Source organism: Schistocerca cancellata, chromosome 10 (genome assembly GCF_023864275.1).
Source record: "Schistocerca cancellata isolate TAMUIC-IGC-003103 chromosome 10, iqSchCanc2.1, whole genome shotgun sequence".
NCBI lineage: Eukaryota > Metazoa > Arthropoda > Insecta > Orthoptera > Acrididae > Schistocerca > Schistocerca cancellata.
This window is the reverse complement of record NC_064635.1, coordinates 197,351,630-197,371,318: the sequence shown is the minus strand read 5'-3', so window position 1 is coordinate 197,371,318 and position 19,689 is coordinate 197,351,630. Positions and strand designations below refer to the sequence as shown.

The following is a 19,689-nucleotide window of genomic DNA, read 5'->3' as shown; positions in this document are numbered from 1 at the left end:
TTATTTTCATTGTTACTTAAAGTTATAAGTGTTTTGTTTTTTAAATCTCAGTTATGTTACTAAGTTTTTTGCTAATGAATGTGTCTTACTGTTCATGCTATTCGATGTCGATATATCTGGAAAGAAAGTATCGCCGTTATATATCGCTGTGTGTTGGAAAAAATATTTTACCAACTGCTCTAGTCCCAAGAATACAAAAACATTAAATTTAAAATTTTTCAGCACACTGACGTGTATAAATACAGGAGTATGGACGAAAGACTACATTTCTGCCTTATTCTCCTTTCGATCTGAGAACTTCGCTATTGGTCTTCCACTCTTTTTGTTCCCGTGTTTCCCTATAGCTTTTCTCAGAATTTCGAACAGCTTACACCATTTGACATTGTCCAACGCTTTTTCCAGCTCGAGAAACACTATTAAAGTGTTTTGATTTTTCATCAGTCTTGCTTCCAGAATCTACCGCAGTGTCAGAACTGCCTCGCTGGTGCATTTGCATTTCCTAAAGCTAAACTGGTTATCACTTAACACATTCCTAATATTCTTTTCCATCCTTCTGTATATCACTCCTGTCAAGAGCTTGGATGCTTGAACTGTTAACGTGTTTGTGCGACAATTCTCGCACCAGTCGCCAAATGTTATCCTCGAAATCGTGTGGATGATGTTCTTCCGAAGTCAGTGGCCCAACTAAAACATTCATATTTCTTTATGTACTACACGAATATGTAATAAAATATGTGGGTTTCTACTTTAAAAAACGCAGTTAATATCCGCTTGACCTATGGCAGCGCCATCTATCGGGCCAACCATAGCGCCATCTTGTTTCCCCCTTCAAGCTATTAGACGAGTTTCGTTCTAAGGTTTTTCGTCTGATGGTTATTTGGTGAGATATTTGGCCCAGTCACTATCAATGGACCACCCTGTATACACCAGCGTGAATGGCCGCTTTGTTGCCACTTTCCTCAATGTTTTTACAAATTCATTTCAAATGTTAGCTCTTCTGTCTCATCGATCTTATGTCTTGCAAAGCGCTTTTACAATCATATTCTAATACTGGACTCCCTATCTGTTCCCTGTCGACCCCTATTTCTTCGTCATGTCATCAGACAAGTCTTCCCCCTCACAGAGGCGTTCAATATACTCTCTCCACCTACCCGCTCTTTGACAGTGGAGTTTCCGTTGCACCCATCACATTAGTTTCTCTGGTTTCTTTTCACTTTTCTGTATGTTGAGACAGTCCTTCGGGCAATCATTTCTTTTTAGGTTTCCTCATATTTTTCAAGCAGCCATGTCGCCTCAGCATCCCTGCACTTGCCATTTATTTCACTCCTGATTGTCTTGCATTTCCGTATTCCTGAACTCCCCTGAACGTTTTTGTACTTCCTTCCAACCCACGGTTTCTACGCAGTCAGCTTCTTTGCACCTATATTTTTCTTTCGAACCTCTGTGGCTGCCCTTTTTCGAGATCTCCACTCCTCTCCTACTCAACTGCCTACGGAGCTATTTATTGACGCGATACCGACAGCCTCAGAGAATTTCAAGCGTTTCTCTTCATTCCGTAGAACTACCGTATTCCGCCTGTTGTTCAAACTACTCTTCAGACTACTGTTAACGACACTCTTCAGACTACTCTTCAGACTACTCTTCATCACTACTAAATGGTTAGCTGAGTCTATACCTTCTCCTGGGTATGCCTTACAATCTTATATCTGATTTCAGGATCTTCATCTGCCAATGATATCTAACGAATCTTCGCATATCTGCCCTGCTTTTCCAAACATACCTCCCCCTCTTTTGATTTTTGAACAGAGTATTCGCTATTACCATCTGATATTTATTGCTGAACTCGTCCCCTCTCATGTCTAGTACCAAGCCGATATGCTCCTGTAACCCATTCTTCTTTCCCTACAACCACATTCCAGTCCCCCATGACAGATTGTCAACTCCCTTTACATTTGACTGTTGTACGTCCTCATATCTTTTCTTTATATCTTCATCTTCGGTTTGCAACATCGGCATATATACCTGAACAGTCTTAGACGGTGTTGGTTTGCTGGCGATTCCGATGAGAACAACCCTATCACGGAATTGTAACTCGTTCTATACCCTATATTTCTATTGATAATGAATCCTACTTCAATTATACCATTTTCTACTGCTGCTGGCTCTGCCCTATAACCGTCTCACCAGAAATCCTTGTCTTCTTTCCATTTCTCTGCACTGGCCCCCACTGTAGTAAACTGAGCCTTAGCATTTCCCTTTTCTGATTTTCTAGCTTTTCTGTCTCCTTCAATCTTTTGAAATTCCACGTTCCGACTCGTAGAACGTTATCCTTTACATTAACAGAATCTTCCGTCGGTTCTTGGTAGAACAAATTTATAATAATAAATGAAAAGCACCAGTTTACTTTTGTTCTAGAATATTACTTTTATTGCTAACCGGTTTTCGGCTTACAAGGCCATCTTCAGACATAAATTTCTGAAGATGGCCTTGTAAGCCGAAAATCGTTATCCTTTAGTTTGTTATTGAAATTTTCTTCCCATCGTCACCTCCCTGTTGTTAGTCTCCTCCTGGAGATCCGAATGGGGGAGTAGCATGGAACCTTTTGCCAATGGAGACATCATCACGACCTGTTTTCATCTACAGGCCACATGTCCTTTGGATACTCGTTAAGTGTCTTTAATGCAATGGTTTCCATTGCCTTCCGTCTCCTCATGCCGTTGATCATTGCTGATTCTTCCGCATTTAGTGGCAATTTCCCACCCCTAGGGCAAGAGAGTGCTCTGAACCTATATCTGCTTGTCCTCCCTCTTTGACAAGGCTATTGGTTGCACGAGGGTGACTTATGCCGGAAGCCTTTGGCCACTATTGTTGATGATTTTTATTCGAAGTTTAAGCTGTGGTGGGGTCCGAGCAATGAACCGAGAACGATTTGATTGCTAATGATTGCTAATGAGAGAAGAGAGTGGCCTGAACTTCTGTCTGCTTGTCCTCCCTCTATGACAAGGCCATTGGTTGAACGAGGGTGACTTAGCGCGGGTATTCGTGTGGCAGTTTGTACTTCTCCTTTTGTGAGTGGATTCTGAATGCAACCACTGGAGTAGTGTATACTTTTCCCTGGGGAAGTATTATAGGCTCTCTGCTCTACCTGATCTTTGTAAGTGATTTAGCAGACATTCTGAGCAGCTGACTTAGATAGCTTGAAGATGATGCTGTCATTTACCGTCTTGTGAAGTAACCAGATGGTCCTAACGATTTGCAAAATCATAGCTGCATAGTGCGAAGAATATACCAACAGATGTCTCCATATTGCAATGGAATCGGTGGTTTCACCCAACAGGCATCGATAGTAAAAATAAAATGGTGGCTTCAGACAAACTCCAATGGTACTCAAAGTTTAAACTCAGGACGCAAGAAGCCGCACGGTCTGAGGCATCTTGTCACAGTCCGCTCGGCTCCTCCCGTCGGAGGTTCGAATCCTCCCTCCGGCATAGGTGTGTGTGTCGTCCTTAGTGTAAGTTAGTGTAAGTTAGTTTAAGTAGTGTGTAAGCTTAGGGACCGATGACCTCAGTAGTTTGGTCCCATAAAACCTTACCCCAGCTTTCCAACAACGCAAGTTGTCGTTAATAATCTGATCAATGTGATCGATAGCGTGCTCATAGGAGAGAGCTGATTTATCTCTGTGTTCATACGGTTCTAGCCATTGCTAGAGCAATTACTTGTTTCTGCGCGCATACCAAGTTTTGTTACAAGATTATCGCTATTTCTGATTACGGCGTGTGTTGATTCATTGCATTTGTGCCGCAGTACTCATTGGTCTGCGTATTTTCTTGTTGTTAGGTCAGATTGAGATGGTGTGATTGAAAGAAACCTTGGCGTAATTTCTGTTAGATTTCTTTCGTCATGATCAGTTTTCCTCTTTCAGTGATCGTGTCCGAGGCCTTGACTCTTCAGGTTAATGTTGTTGTTTTAAATCAATCTGACTTCAAAGTCTAAATTGTTTTTGAGAACTTGTGAAATAATTTAGTCATTTTGTTGTATTTTGAAATTTGTTTGCTATTTTTATGTCTGCTGATACTGTTGGCAAACTGTGTCGTATTTGCCAGGCTGTGTATGCCATTGTTTCAAGCGAGCTTTGGTCTAAGATTTCTCACGATTATAGTAAGCTTGCTTGTGGAGCTGGAGTCTAGGTATAAAATTTTACTTTGGGTGTGTTACGCATTTTTGAAATACTTGGCTCTTTTGATGGGAAGTCCTCTGTAATTTTATTATTTAAGTTGTTCTAGCGTTATATGTGGTCTTTTACTTCTCTTACAATGTTTTTACAATGAACTGCCAAAGAAATTGGTGTAGATACGCGTATCAAATAAAGCGATATGTAGACAGGTAGAATACGGCGCTGCGGTCGGCAACACCTATATAAGACAAGAAGTGTGTGGCGCAGTTGCTAGATCCGTTACTGCTGCTACAATGGCAGGATATCGAGATTTAAGTGAATCTGAACGTGGTGTTATAGTCGGCGCACTAGCGATGGGACACACCATCTCCGAGGTAGCGGTGAAGTAGGGACTTTCCCGTACGACCATTTCACGGGTGTACCGTGAATATCAGGCATCCGCTAAAATATCTAATCTCAGACATCGCTGTCCGCAGCTCGTGATCGTGCGGTAGCGTTCTCGCTTCCCGCGCCCGGGTTCCCGGGTTCGATTCCCGGCGGGGTCAGGGATTTTCTCTGCCTCGTGATGACTGGGTGTTGTGTGATGTCCTTAGGTTAGTTAGGTTTAAGTAGTTGTAAGTTCTAGGGGAGTGATGAGCATAGATGTTAAGTCCCATAGTGCTCAGAGCCATTCAGACATCGCTGCTGCCGGAAAAATATCCAGGAAAAACGGGAGGAACGACGATTTAAGACGTAGTAGTCTGGAGCGTCCGTGTACTCTTGATGACTGCACGACACACAGCTTTACGCCTCGTCTGGGCCCGTCAACACCAACACTGAATTGTCGATGACAGGGAACATGTTGCCTGTTCGAACGAGTCTCGTTTCATATTGTATCGACCGGATGGACGTGTACGGGTATGGAGACAGCTCAAGAACCAATCGACCCTGCATGTTAGCAGGGTACTGTCCATGCTGGCAGAGGCTCTGTAACGGTGTGGGTCGTGTGCAGTTGGAGTGATATGGGACCCCTGATACGTCTAGATACGACAGGTGACAAGTACCTAAGCATCCTGTCTGATCACCTGCATCCATTCATGTCCATTGCGTATTCCGACGGACTTGGGCAAATCCAGGAGGACAATGCGACCCCTCTCAGGTCCGGAATTGCTACAGAGTGGCTCCAGGAACAACCTTTTGAGTTCAGACACTTCCGCTGGACACCAAACTCTTCAGACACCCCTTCGTATTCTTACGGATTTATGGACAGCCGTGCAGGATTCGTGATGACAGTCCCTCCAGCTCTACTTCAGACATTAGTCGAGCCCACGCCATGTCGTGCTGCGGCACTTCTGCGTGCTCACGGGGGCCATACACGATATTAGACAGGTGTACCAGTTTCTTTGGCTCTTCAGTGGTTGTTTATTGAACCGCCACGGAATTTTGACCTAATTTCGACAATTACTGTTAACACTATTTGATGTGTTCACATCGTGTCCGCCCTATATATTTATACCACACGATATCGCTGATACCACCCTCAGCGACGTAGATTCTGTGGGGCCCGAAATGTATGTAACGGCGGGCCACATGCGCACAGATGTCGGTCGGTTGCTGTGGCGTTGGCCCCTGGGAGGCGCAGGAGGTGCGCTGGTATTGGCAGCAGGTCTGGACGCCGGCGTGCAGACGTAGAGGAAGGTACAGCCGCGAAGTGCGCACTGCGTCCATTCTTGGCATACTTGGGTTTCTGCTGGGGCGAGGCTGTGTGCGTCCTTGTCATCCAGTAGGACGTCCGCCTGTGGCAAGAGAGTGGTCATGTCATACCTAACGGCCCGGGTTCGATTCCCGGCTAGGTCGGAGATTTTCTCCGCTCAGGGACTGGATGTTGTGTTCCTAATCATCATCATTTCATCTCCATCGACACGCAAGTCGCCGAACTAGCGTCAACTCGGAAGACTTGCACCAGGCGAACGGTCTACCCGACGGGAGGCCCTAGCCACATGGCATTTCCATCCACTACGACGACATTGCAGATACGGACAACCGATAACTTGGTGATCTGCACTTGGCAACTGCGTCGACTTGTGGCGACACGCTAACTTTGTTAAGCATATGTAGAGTGTTGATTGCTGCAGTTGAAATTTTTACCGATAACTTCAAAAAGATCTGTTTGCTGTGTTGATGGGTCACGAACGCTTTGCTTAACCGTCAAGTATTTGACCTCAACAGGGGAGAAGTTGTTATTACGGTACTGTGGCCTCAGTACCTTTATCAAAGACTGTTCTCCTGCCGGCCGCGGTGGTCTAGCGGTTCTGGCGCTGCAGTCCGGAACCGCGGGACTGCTACGGTCGCAGGTTCGAATCCTGCCTCGGGCATGGGTGTGTGTGATGTCCTTAGGTTAGTTAGGTTTAAGTAGTTCTAAGTTCTAGGGGACTTATGACCTAAGATGTTGAGTCCCATAGTGCTCAGAGTCATTTGAACCATTTGAACTGTTCTCCTGATTTATCAAATTGCGCGAGAGGAAGCGTGTGTTTGTGTGTGTCACTTCTGATAAACTAATGTCCCTTCTCTGTGTGTTCTAGAGACCTGCTTGTTTTGTCTTCAGTGTGATCGCGGGTTTGTTTGCAACGGCCGGTGACTTGGAGAAGCCTTGTCTATTCTGTGTCTGGCCCAAGGGAAAATGGCGCGTTCCAAACAAGTCTATTTTGCTAGTAAAAAAGGAAAACCATTACTTTTTGTAAACTGAATATGTTGGAGTCAGTAACCTTTCCTATAAATCTACATTAATTGATGGATTTTATTTTGTCATGACTTGTGAATTGTTATTGACCATTCTGAGAATATTCTAAGTCCTAGTCTACAGGCAACCATTGTTGGTTAAGCTATTTTTGCTCAGCACGATTTTTTTTAACATCCTTTTAAAATGACAGTTGTTCTCTTGAAATTTAGCCCATTGCCAGGTTTAACTCAATTTTTTAAAAATTCTTCAAGTTTTCTTTTTACGTATTTGCTTAAGGCGAATACTGCTTTTTTTTAAATAATTCAAAATAAATCTTTTTAATTATTGGAAATATGAATACCTTTAGAATAATTGAAGCGGTGGTAAAATTCCAACAGAAATTACGTGACTTTGTGTGTGTAGCGAGTAAGGAATGAAAAAATAACCTGTAATGAAGGGAATTTATGATAAGTCTTATTTTTCAAAAATTTTGGTCCTTCATTTTTCCTCAATGGAACCATGTTTCGTATCCTTTATAAACGGATAGCCGTTTCGCTACTGAATGCTGAAATTTAGAAAGCAGAGCTTTCTTTTTTTTTTAAATTGTGCAAATTCTGTTATATCGTCCGAAAAACGAGGTCCCGTGGCGAAGTTGGTACCTCACCACGGAACGAAAAGTGAGCACAGTCGCTGCCTGACGTAACGACGAATCGGAGACGTCGGCGTAGAGGCGTCCCAGTAGTTCTACGCGCCATCGATACAGCACACTTCCTTACTTCAGACCACCCTAGTTGGTTTGGAGAGTAAAGGAACATAACTGCAGGGTCATCAGTCGCTTCAGAGCGCCCTGCCGCTGGGACCAGTGGGCATTTATATGAAGATGGTACCTGTCCTTTCAGACATGTCCGAAGGAACAGGTACCGTCTTCATATAGTTAAGGCTAACCGGCCATTAACCTTCTTCTTCTGTGCTGGATGCACACGCATTGCCCGAACTCTTACGGGACTCGGTAAGATTGTATGCCGCGAGTAATGAGTGTAATGGGCAGGGGCACTACGAATGTAGTGTGTGGACATTAAGTTGGGATTGTGGGTCTCACGGCGAGCGTGCAAGGGACAAATCCCTGCAGTAGCACTATCCTCTGTGCCCTCGGTGGCTCAGATGGATAGACCGTCTGCCATGTAAGCAAGAGATCCCATGTTTGAGTCCCGTTCGGGGTACACATTTTCACCTGTCCCCGTTGATGTGTATCAACGCCCGTTGGCAGCTTAGGGTCTTGATTTAATTACCATTTCAGTCTGCAATCGGCGCCGAAGACGACGGCATCGTGTCTCTACCGAGCCATCAGCGGGAGACACGTATTACACAGAACTAAGTACGAGGAGCGTTCAGCATCTAATGCGTCTCATTTGATTTTTAAATGCTGGTTGATTTTAGTCAAGATTCCAATACACCACAGTGTTCCCCACTCTTTTGGCTACAGAACACCTTTTTGCACTATAACCTCAGTTCCATGCGGTGACCTTACGTTCCCTTACTGTGAGGTCCAATATACGCGCATGGTACCACTCTACCAGATGACATTGGAGCCAACGTCCCACTGCATCAATAACGACCCGATTGTCCACGTACTGCTTCCCCGCAGAGTGCATCCGTCACTGGACCAAACAGATAGAAGTCGGAAGTTGTGATATCCAGGCTGTATGGCGGATTAATGAGAACAGTCCAATGAAGTTCTGTGAGCTCCTCTTGGATGGACAGACTTGTATGAGACCTTGCGTTAACACAGAGTTCCTTCACATTTTTGTGGCGACGAACACGCTGAAGACGTTTCTTTCCTGGAGGTACTACGATACTAACCACAAGGGAACCTCCCCATCTCACCCCCCTCAGATTTAGTTATAAGTTGGCACAGTGGATAGGCCTTGAAAAACTGAACACAGATCAATCGAGAAAACAGGAAGAAGTTGTGTGGAACTATGAAAGAAATAAGCAAAATATACAAACTGAGTAGTCCATGCGGGAGATAGGCAACATCAAGGATAATGTGAGCTCAGGAGCGCCATGGTCCCGTGGTTAGCGTGAGCAGCTCCGGAACGAGAGGTCCTTGGTTCAAGTATTCCCTCGAGTGAAAAGTTTACTTTCTTTACTTTCACAAAGTTATGATCTGTCCATTCGTTCATTGACGTCTCTGTTCACTGTAATAAGTTTAATGTCTGTGTTTTGTGATCGCACCGCAAAACCGTGCGATTAGTAGAAGAAAGGACGTGCCTCTCCAATGGGAACCGAAAACATCTGGTCATAGGTCAACCGATTCCTCCACAGGAAAACACCCACCTAACTCGTACACCTGGCGAATGGGTAAAAAGATTCTTCTACGTTGCCCGATTTAGGTTTTCTTGTGGATGTGATAATCACTCCTAAAAAGGGATGAAAACATTACAGTTTGTCACATAAACTGCAGCAAATGAATGCAACAGTTTCACAGTCGCACAGTTTTCCCTGTGCTCTGTCAAAACATATGGTTTTAACGTTTTCAAATTTTTCCGTGTGTAGACCGTCAAATCCTCCATATGTCCAAGCAAATCTGAACATATCCTGGAATTTTGGAGAGCAAAGTTGATTATGTGTGAGTGCCTGAACTTTGATAATTGACACACGACCAGGCCGGCCGGAGTGGCCGAGCGGTTAAAGGCGCTGCAGTGTGGAACCGCACGACCACTACGGTCGCAGGTTCGAATCCACATCGGGCATGGATGCGTGTGATGTCTTTAGGTTAGTTAGGTTTAAGTAGTTCTAAGTTCTAGGGGACTTATGACCACAGCAGTTGAGTCCCATAGTGCTCAGAGCCATTTGAACCATTTTGAACACACGATCACGTAAACAATACTGCTCTGTGTACCTGTGCAGCTTCGCAAAATAATTGTCTGAAAATAAAGAATTAAACTTTTCACTCGAGGGAAGACGTGATCCACTAACCTCTCGTTCCGCAGCTGCCGACACTAACTACGGGACCACGGCGCTCCTGAGCTCACACTATTCTTGATGTTGCCTATCTTGCACATGGACTACTCAGTTTGTATATTTTGCTTATTTTTTTCATAGTTCCACACAACTTCTTCCTTTTTTCTCGATTGATCTGTGTTCAGTTTTTCAATGTCTATCCACTGTGCCAACTTATAACTAAATCTGAGGGGGGTGCGATGGGGAGGTTCCCTCGTCAGCAACATTCTGCGCCTGACAGACTGTTCAAGGTTAGAATGGTAAGCGAGATGCTGCGAAAAAAGTTTATCAAAAATACCCATAAAGAACACCTTGCAGTTGACGAACAAATTGTGCCGTTCAAAGGTCACAGTGACAGTGTCTCCACGTTCCAACATTGAGGGAGTCATACCTGCGAGCGGCCGGCCAGCACGCAGACAGGTTTGTGCTACCTTGCTGCGTTGATGACAGACTCCTTGCCTAACGACTCATCGTGCTTTTGTTCACGGCCAGATTTCCGTACAGATTATACAGGTGCCAATGTCATGCGCTTGTTTTCCGCCAAGCTTTCAGCTTGGAACGCTCCTCCGATAGAGTCGGCATTCTGAATTCGTAGAGCGTCACTAACCGTCGGAACTTCACGAAACCGCACTTTTTCAACCGAAACTGGCCGAGTAAAAATGTCTTCCATTACTCGTGAATGACTCCCGTAGCAAAATTAATAGTCAATTGTAGTTTGTGAGAAGAGACTGTTGTCTAGTGCTGTGTAAGTGATATGAACCGTCCACGGCTCGTGTTCATGCCATTGGTTGTTTGTCATCTTCTATTACGGTGCTGCCGCCTCGTTTTCTTATTCCATGTACTGGCGTCACTAACTTCCTGCCTTACTGGCCCGTGAACGGCAGCAGCAGCGCGTATCGATAAGCGCACTGTCCTACCTTCTCTGGAGCGACCGATAGTATTTCCGGGTCGTCGTGTGTCTGGCAGTCAGTTGGAGACGGACCAGCAGCGCAGTCGGGGGCGGAGCAGCAGTGAAGTCGGGGGCGGAGCGCCGGTGAGGCGGCGACAGCCAGTGCTCGCCGACCGCTTACGGCAAGAAAAAAGGAATAAAAGTGAGATAGTGTTAATACTGTCATCCTTCTTTACCTCCTGTGCATTACTGCAGGTGACGTGTCACTGAGCACATTTGTACTGTGCATGCAGTACACGTGAGGTGCCTAGTGGTTTCCACTGCCCTGTGTGGAATACATAAGTTCTTGTACACTTCACTAACCTGCTGTCTTCATGATGATGATGTCCCCAGCACAGAAAACAGCACGCAGGTCGTGGATTCTTTGTTTTGAGGCTGAAATTAACTTCGCAAGGAACTGCTGCTACGAATAAACTACACTCCAGGAAATTGAAATAAGAACACCGTGAATTCATTGTCCCAGGAAGGGGAAACTTTATTGACACATTCCTGGGGTCAGATACATCACATGATCACACTGACAAAACCACAGGCACATAGACACAGGCAACAGAGCATGCACAATGTCGGCACTAGTACAGTGTATATCCACCTTTCGCAGCAATGCAGGCTGCTATTCTCCCATGGAGACTATCGTAGAGATGCTGGATGTAGTCCTGTGGAACGGCTTGCCATGCCATTTCCACCTGGCGCCTCAGTTGGACCAGCGTTCGTGCTGGACGTGCAGACCGCGTGAGACGACGCTTCATCCAGTCCCAAACATGGTCAATGGGGGACAGATCCGGAGATCTTGCTGGCCAGGGTAGTTGACTTACACCTTCTAGAGCACGTTGGGTGGCACAGGATACATGCGGACGTGCATTGTCCTGTTGGAACAGCAAGTACCCTTGCCGGTCTAGGAATGGTAGAACGATGGGTTCGATGACGGTTTGGGTGTACCGTGCACTATTCAGTGTCCCCTCGACGATCACCAGTGGTGTACGGCCAGTGTAGGAGATCGCTCCCCACACCACGATGCCGGGTGTTGGCCCTGTGTGCCTCGGTCGTATGCAGTCCTGATTGTGGCGCTCACCTGCACGGCGCCAAACACGCATACGACCATCATTGGCACCAAGGCAGAAGCGACTCTCATCGCTGAAGACGACACGTCTCCATTCGTCCCTCCATTCACGCCTGTCGCGACACCACTGGAGGCGGGCTGCACGATGTTGGGGCGTGAGCGGAAGACGGCCTAACGGTGTGCGGGACCGTAGCCCAGCTTCATGGAGACGGTTGCGAATGGTCCTCGCCGATACCCCAGGAGCAACAGTGTCCCTAATTTGCTGGGAAGTGGCGGTGCGGTCCCCTACGGCACTGCGTAGGACCCTACGGTCTTGGCGTGCATCCGTGCGTCGCTGCGGTCCGGTCCCAGGTCGACGGGCACGTGCACCTTCCGCCGACCACTGGCGACAACATCGATGTACTGTGGAGACCTCACGCCCCACGTGTTGAGCAATTCGGCGGTACGTCCACCCGGCCTCCCGCATGCCCACTATACGCCCTCGCTCAAAGTCCGTAAACTGCACATACGGTTCACGTCCACGCTGTCGCGGCATGCTACCAGTGTTAAAGACTGCGATGGAGCTCCGTATGCCACGGCAAACTGGCTGACACTGACGGCGGCGGTGCACAATTGCTGCGCAGCTAGCGCCATTCGACGGCCAACACCGCGCTTCCTGGTGTGTCGGCTGTGCCGTGCGTGTGATCATTGCTTGTACAGCCCTCTCGCAGTGTCCGGAGCAAGTATGGTGGGTCTGACACACCGGTGTCAATGTGTTCTTTTTTCCATTTCCAGGAGTGTATAACTCATTTGGGATGCCACTCGCGTTTTTATTGATATAGACACGAGAAACTATTCTTGATCACTACGTATTGAACATATCTTTCCACAGTCATTATATCTGTCTAAAATAACATGAAATGCATCCTGCCACAGACATCATGTCTGTCTACTGGAACCGTCAGAAATGAGAATAAAATTACATGAAAAAAATACTACTATTACAGACAACATGTCTGTACATAGCGACGGTCGGAACTGTCGTAAATAAAACTGCATGGAACAAATACTGCTATAACAGACAACGTGTCTGTCTACTGGAACGGTCAGAACTGGAGAGCCGGACTGCCCGAGACACTTCACGCGCCAAGCCAGTAAGGTGTGACCCGAACGCCACAGAAGTGCATCGGCAGCAATATCGTCTGTTTTTTGTTTCAGTAATACTTTGATTTTAATAATTTTGAAATGACCGATTCATAGCTGGCTGTTGAGAGATGTTTATTTAAAAAAATTAAGTAATTTGTATGACAGGTTTAATTAATAATAGCAACTAAAGTTTAACGTGTTGGCGCCCTACCGCCGAACACAGCAGCCAATCACAGAGCAGCAGCATCATGCAGGCGGTCTTTCTCACGGGAATGGTACCGAATCTAACATCTGTCACCGGTACCTCATCCCACATTGCGTCATCTGTATGCCTCTTGCATCTCCACTGCCCTGGGAATAGCTTCCTGGAGCCTAATATGATGGCTGAATAAGCCAGAAATATTAAACGCTGACGACACACATGAACTATCCGACGGACGGAGATCCGAGAGGGATGTCCGTTGGTTGGTCGTTTTCGTTGGTCTTTTCATCGACCGGCGTATATTTGGCCCTTTCACCACTTCCGCGCCTGGCGAGTTGATCGGTTGGCGTCGAGCAGCGAGGAAATCTCCGCGGCGCGTAGTTTGTCCGCGCCCGCTGGCGGCCTCTACGCGGTGTCGGGAGTGTGTGGTGCCGTTCCCATTGCTACGAGGTTCGTGGCTCACCGATCCTGGACATGACAGTTGAGTTTTGACTTAAACTACCAGCAAGTCACGGCTGTTCACATTGTATCGTTTGGAGTTCATTGTCGGCTGTTGGGATATTCCCGCGAGCAACATCGTGTGTTTTCAAGTTGGCAAATTTTAGCCACCCTCCAGTAGAGTTTAACTGTACTTGGTTGTTTGAATTGAAGTGCACGAGCGGAATCTTCTGCCTTGTGGCCGTTAACGTTCCGGTTACCTGCCCTGGCCATTGACGTAAATTCAGGCGGTGTATTTTCCCCATCGTGTTGTCTCCGTCCAGCACCCTCGGAACTTCTGAGTGCCCTTGTTGTTTGTACTTGTATGGCTTCTAGCCGATTTTTACATTAAGGTTGTTTTGCCCTTAAGACGTCAGATTGTTTGGGCCTACAGCCTAATTTAAGAACTGTTTTATGTAAAGACTTTGGCATTTTTAATATTAATGTTATTGAGTCTTAAGTGTTGAGGCTTCAGCCGATTCTGCATTTAAGTTGTTTTGCTCTTCTTTGGTCCTTCAGCCGATTTTGAATTAAAGTTGTTCTGCTCATAAGGTGTTAGATGGTTTGGGCTTTCAGCCTAATTAAGACTGTTTTATGTAAAGCCTTTGGCACTTTTAAAATTAATGTTTTTGAGACTTAATGGTTGGGCCATCACCAGATTTTGAATTTAAGTTGCTTGCTCTTGAAGTGTCAGATTCTTTTGGTCTTCAGCCTAATTAAGGAACTGTTTTGTATGTTCAAGTGTAACTGACAGTCGCTTATTTTTGCCCCTTTCCACAATTTAAACTACCTGTCGTGTCCTGCGAGTTTAGCAGGGCGCCTCATGCTAGTTTAGTGTTCAGTGGCAGTAAAAAATACACGTGACATTCCTGTGGACACTGACAGTTTCAAAGTTAAGAATTCCATCTTGTTCAGTTTATAATAATGCGATTAGTACTTTGAGTGTGTTGTCATATCCACTTGTCGCCCTCCAGAAGTAAATATAAGAAGCCACCACTGTTCCGATGAGTGTTATTCAGTCTGGCACAACAAATTCACTGTAAAATGATCTTAGTTCATATACGAAAATTCTAAATAGTATGGACCACTTACAGCTCAACTAAGTCCTGTCACTCCAACAGCAAATTGTACCTTATTTGATCAGAAATACGCGGGACGCCCTTATATGGTACTGAATTGCCCACTAGATGTCTCAAGAGGCAGATGCGCCAGTATAAAAGAAGGGGGGGGGGGGGGGCTCCTGTCAGCAGAGAAACAATAACGACAGTTCGGTGGATGCTTGTAGGACGTTAGTTGCCATCATACTCAGTGCCAGAAGTGAAGCACAGAGCAGTGTGTGCTATGGAGAGGGGGGGGGGGGTGATCCCGTGTTTACGTTGTCCTGACGAAAAGGCTAAATGACGAGGGGTGCGGACGGATTTTACAGCGTTGCGAATTGCGTACACCATAGGAAGTGTTCGTATGATTTATTGTATCAGTAGGATAATGGGTCCTGTCATAAAGCAATGTCTGTGCGGCAACAACAATCCTGAAAAGGACTGGGCTCCCCATAGTACCGAACCGAACCCAGTGGAACACCTATGGGGTGACCTATAACACCGACTTATCTCGAGACTCCAGAGTCCGACATGGCTGCCTTCTGTGGTTTTTGGTCTTAAGGAAGATTGGGGTGTCGGGCCTCCACAGACATCCAGGCACTTCACTGAAAGTACGCAAGTTCAGGTCTTCATAAAGGTCAAGGGTGGACACATCCCACGTCCACTTATAGGTGCCGCTTGCTTTTGATTAACTAATGTATCATTGTTCTTTTTGGTTGTGGTGGGTTATTAAGCACGGACTTCAAGAAGGAATACACATACTATGTAGCACTAGAATGAGATTTCCACTCTGCAGCGGAGTGTGCGCTCATATGAAACCTCCTGGCAGATTAAAACTGTGTGCCGGACCGAGACTCGAACTCGGGACCTTTGCCTTTCGCGGGCAAGTGCTCTACCATCTGAGCTACCCAAGCACGACTCACAACCCGTCCTCACAGCTTTAACTCTGCCAGTAGTTAAAATGAGTAAGTCCTTAAACAGATGTATACGACACGATTGTAAGTGAACAACACATATTATTCTTACAACATGTTTTTTGAACAATGAAAGCTTTGTTTCTTAAAGATGAGTTACACAAGAACATCATTTCACACATAACAACTGAATGAAAATGTGTAAATTTTGCTAACGTACCGCTTTTTCTCTTCAATGTTGATATTCCTACATGGACTTTCCATTGTTTGATATCTCTCTTCGCAAGATTTGCAGTAATTCGAATTGCAAATGTGGCTGTTCTGATTTGATTTAGGAGTTCAGAAAATGTTGTTTTTGTTTTTAAATTTAAATTATCGCCATTACGGACACATAACAATGTGGAATTTTCCACCCTAACGCCATGTGTTACGTTATCATTTGTATGGTACCTCCTGATGTGAGGTACTGCGTATGCTGTGTCTTTTTGAAACCGAGACTGATTGCACACAACCAATCAATAATACTGTAAGCTGCTGTCTATTCATCTTACCATCCAAATATAATATCTGATTATGATGTACCACACAACCATTAATGTCAATAAAAGGTCAAGAAAGAAGTACATCGTTTGTGACAAATCAGTGTTTATTATGCAACTCAGAGTTATGGTACAATGTGATTTCTGCCTGTCCAAAGTGCATTGAGCTGATGAAGTGATGTAAAAGTACGTTTTGTTGATATCTCTGTGATGGCGGATGCACAGAAGATGCAGCTACTGCCATCCCATCTGGAACAGAAGGCAACATGAGTCAGTTCTAAAATATCTTAGCATACATACACACACACGATCGTATGAGTTGCTACTGTCGACTGCAACATATTGGCTCTAAGTACTATGGGACTTAACATCTGAGGTCATCAGTCTCCTAGACTTAGAACTATTTAAACCTAACTAACCTAAGGACATCACACACATCCATGCCCGAGGTAGGATTCGAACCTGCGACTGCAGTAGCAGCGCCGTTCCGGACTGAAGCGCCTAGAACCGCTCGGCCACAGCGGACAACTTGCAACATATTAACCGAGTAAGTAAAGTAATGCTCTGAATCAGATGACAGTGATGCTAAATAAATTTCCTTTGTTTCGCTGACTGAAGAAGCGGCCTTACGTTATTCATTCCTACGTAGCTTCCGTGGCGTTTGAGTGTGCAAGTAGTCGTACATCTGCGTCTATATACTCAGGAAGCCACCATAGGTTGTACGGTTGAATGTGCCTCGGACCGCTGTTAGTCATTTCCTTCCTTGTTCCCCTCGCAAATGGAGTTACGGAGAAACGAGCGTCTGTACGCTTCAGTACCAAACCTAATTCCCCTCTTATCTTCGTGGTCCTCACGCGAAATGTGCGTCGGTGGCAGTAGAATCGTTCTATGATCAGTCAAAAATGCCGGTTTTCTTTCTCAATAGTGTTTGCCGAAAAGAAAGCATTCTCGCCTTCAGGGATTTCCATCCGAGTTCACGCAGCGTTTCCGTTATATTCGGATGTTGATCGGACTCACCGGTAACAAACCTAGCAGCATCTTTCCGAATTGCCTCGATGCCTTCCTTCAAACTGACCCGCTCTGAATCCCAAACAATTTATTGGAACTGGAGAATGTGATGAATCAAGTGTTCTACACGAGATCTCCTTTGTAGATATGCTACACGTTTCTACAATTCTCTCAATCAACCGAAGCCGAACACTCCCCTTCCCAACAATTGACCTTATACGCACATTCACTTTCATGTCCTTTCTAAACTTTCCACCTGTATATTTAATCGACGTAACTCTGTCAAGCTGCACTCCACTAATACCGTATTCGCACTTCACAGGACTTTCATCCTAGTTCTCTCCATTAAATTTTTCCTCATTTAAAGAAATCTACCATTCATCACACCAAACAGAAATTCACTCCAACTCACCCTGTACCCTTCTACAGTCTCTCAACGACGAGGGTCTCCCCCACCAGCGGCGTACGTCGGCCCCACATAATGCCACCCAAAAAACATCACAGAACCTCCACCTTGCTGCACTCGCTGGACGGTGTGTCTGAGGCGTTCAGCTTGACCGGGGTGTCTCCAAACACGTCTCCGACGATTGTCTGGTTAAAGGCATATGCGACAGTCATCGGTGAAGAGAACGTGATGCCAATCCTGAGCGGTCCATTCGGCATGTTGTTGGGTCCATCTGCACCGCGCTGCATGGTGTCGTGGTTGCAAAGATGGACCTCGCCAAGGACGTCGGGAGTGAAGTTGCGCATCATGCAGCCTATTGCGCACAGTTTGAGTTGTAACACGACGTCCTGTGGCTGCTCGAAAAGCACGGTGGCGTTGCTGTCAGGGTTCCTCGGAGTCATAATCCTTAGGTAGCGGACATCGGTTACAGTAGCAGCTCTTTGGCGACCTTTGCTAGACACGTCATCGACAGTTCCTGTCCGCCTGTATCTCCTCCATGTCCGAACATCACTTTGGTTCACTCTGAGACGCCTGGCCACTTCCCTAGTTGAGAGCCCTTCGCGGCACAAAGTAACAATGCGTTCGCGATCGAACCACGGTACTGACCATCTAGGCGCGGTTGAACTACAGACAACACGAGCCGTGTACCTCCTTCCTGGTGAAATGACGAACTGATCGCCTGTCGGCCCCGCTCGGTGTAATAGGCGCTGCTCATGCGTGGTTGTTTACATCTTTGGGCGGGTTTAGTGGCATCTCTGAGCAGCCAAAGGGACTGTGTCTGTGATAAAGTATCCGCAGTCAACGTCTATCTTCAGGAGTTGAAGGAACCGGGTAACGCAAAACTTTTTTTGCTGTGTGTATGTAAGACAAATGTTGAGCATCTCACATAGGATGCTGTAGAGCTTAATGTTTCCATCTGATGGCTGGATTATCATGAATAACGTCATACACCCTGGAATTTATCCCAGAAGGCCGCGTTAAGACTTATGACCTAGAACTGTATGCCATTCCCCGACCCCACCCCTCTCCCATCATACCACTCCTCCACCTCCAGAATTTCATCTGGTACTCTTAGATCATATTGCACAGTTGAGTGATCGGCTCTCTTCCTTTGTCGGGCCAGATACTTTACCGTGACCATTTATTTTCCTACATAAACCCACCTACCTCTCAAATACATAAATGACCTTGTGGACGACATCGGAAATTCACTTAGGCTTTTTGCGGATGATGCTGTAGTATATCGAGAGGTTGTAACATTGGAAAATTGTACTGAAATACAGGAGGATCTGCAGCGAATTGACGCATGGTGCAGCGAATGGCAATTGAATCTCAATGTAGACAAGTGTAATATGCTGCGAATACATAGAAAGATAGACACTTTATCATTTAGCTACAATATAACAGGTCAGCTACTGGAAGCAGTTAATTCCATAAATTATCTGGGAGTAGGCATTTGGAGTGATTTAAAGTGTAATGATCATATAAAATTGATCGGTGGTAAAGCAGATGCCACACTGAGATTCATTGGAAGAATCCTAAGGAAATGCAATCCGAAAACAAAGGAAGTAGGTTACAGTACGCTTGTCCGCCCACTGCTTGAAAACTGCTCAGCAGTGTGGGATCCGTACCACATAGAGTTGATAGAAGAGATAGAGAAGATCCAACGGAGAGCGGCGCGCTTCGTTACAGGATCATTTAGTAATCGCGAAAGCGTTACGGAGATGATAGATAAACTCCAGTGGAAGACTCTGCAGGAGAGTCGCTCAGTAGCTCGGTACGGGCTTTTGTTGAAGTTTCGAGAACATACCACCACCGAAGAGTCAAGCAGTATATTTCTCCCTCCTACGTATATCTCGCGAAGAGACCATGAGGATAAAATCAGAGAGATTACAGCCCACACAGAAGCATACCGACAATCCTTCTTTCCACGAACAATACGAGACTGGAATAGAAAGGAGAACCGATAGATGTACTCAAGGTACCCTCCGCCACAAA

At 45.8% G+C, this 19,689-nt stretch overlaps 1 protein-coding gene across 1 annotated transcript in view; it reads right to left on the bottom strand.

The window, feature by feature from the left end:
* Nucleotides 1-19,689, bottom strand: part of LOC126106256 (uncharacterized) — a 257,643-nt gene that overhangs the window by 41,934 nt on the left and 196,020 nt on the right. Inside the window, exon 5 of the mRNA XM_049912481.1 lies at nt 5,689-5,949. Coding sequence (XP_049768438.1) covers nt 5,689-5,949 — 261 coding nt within the window. The remainder of the gene's footprint in view (nt 1-5,688; nt 5,950-19,689) is intronic.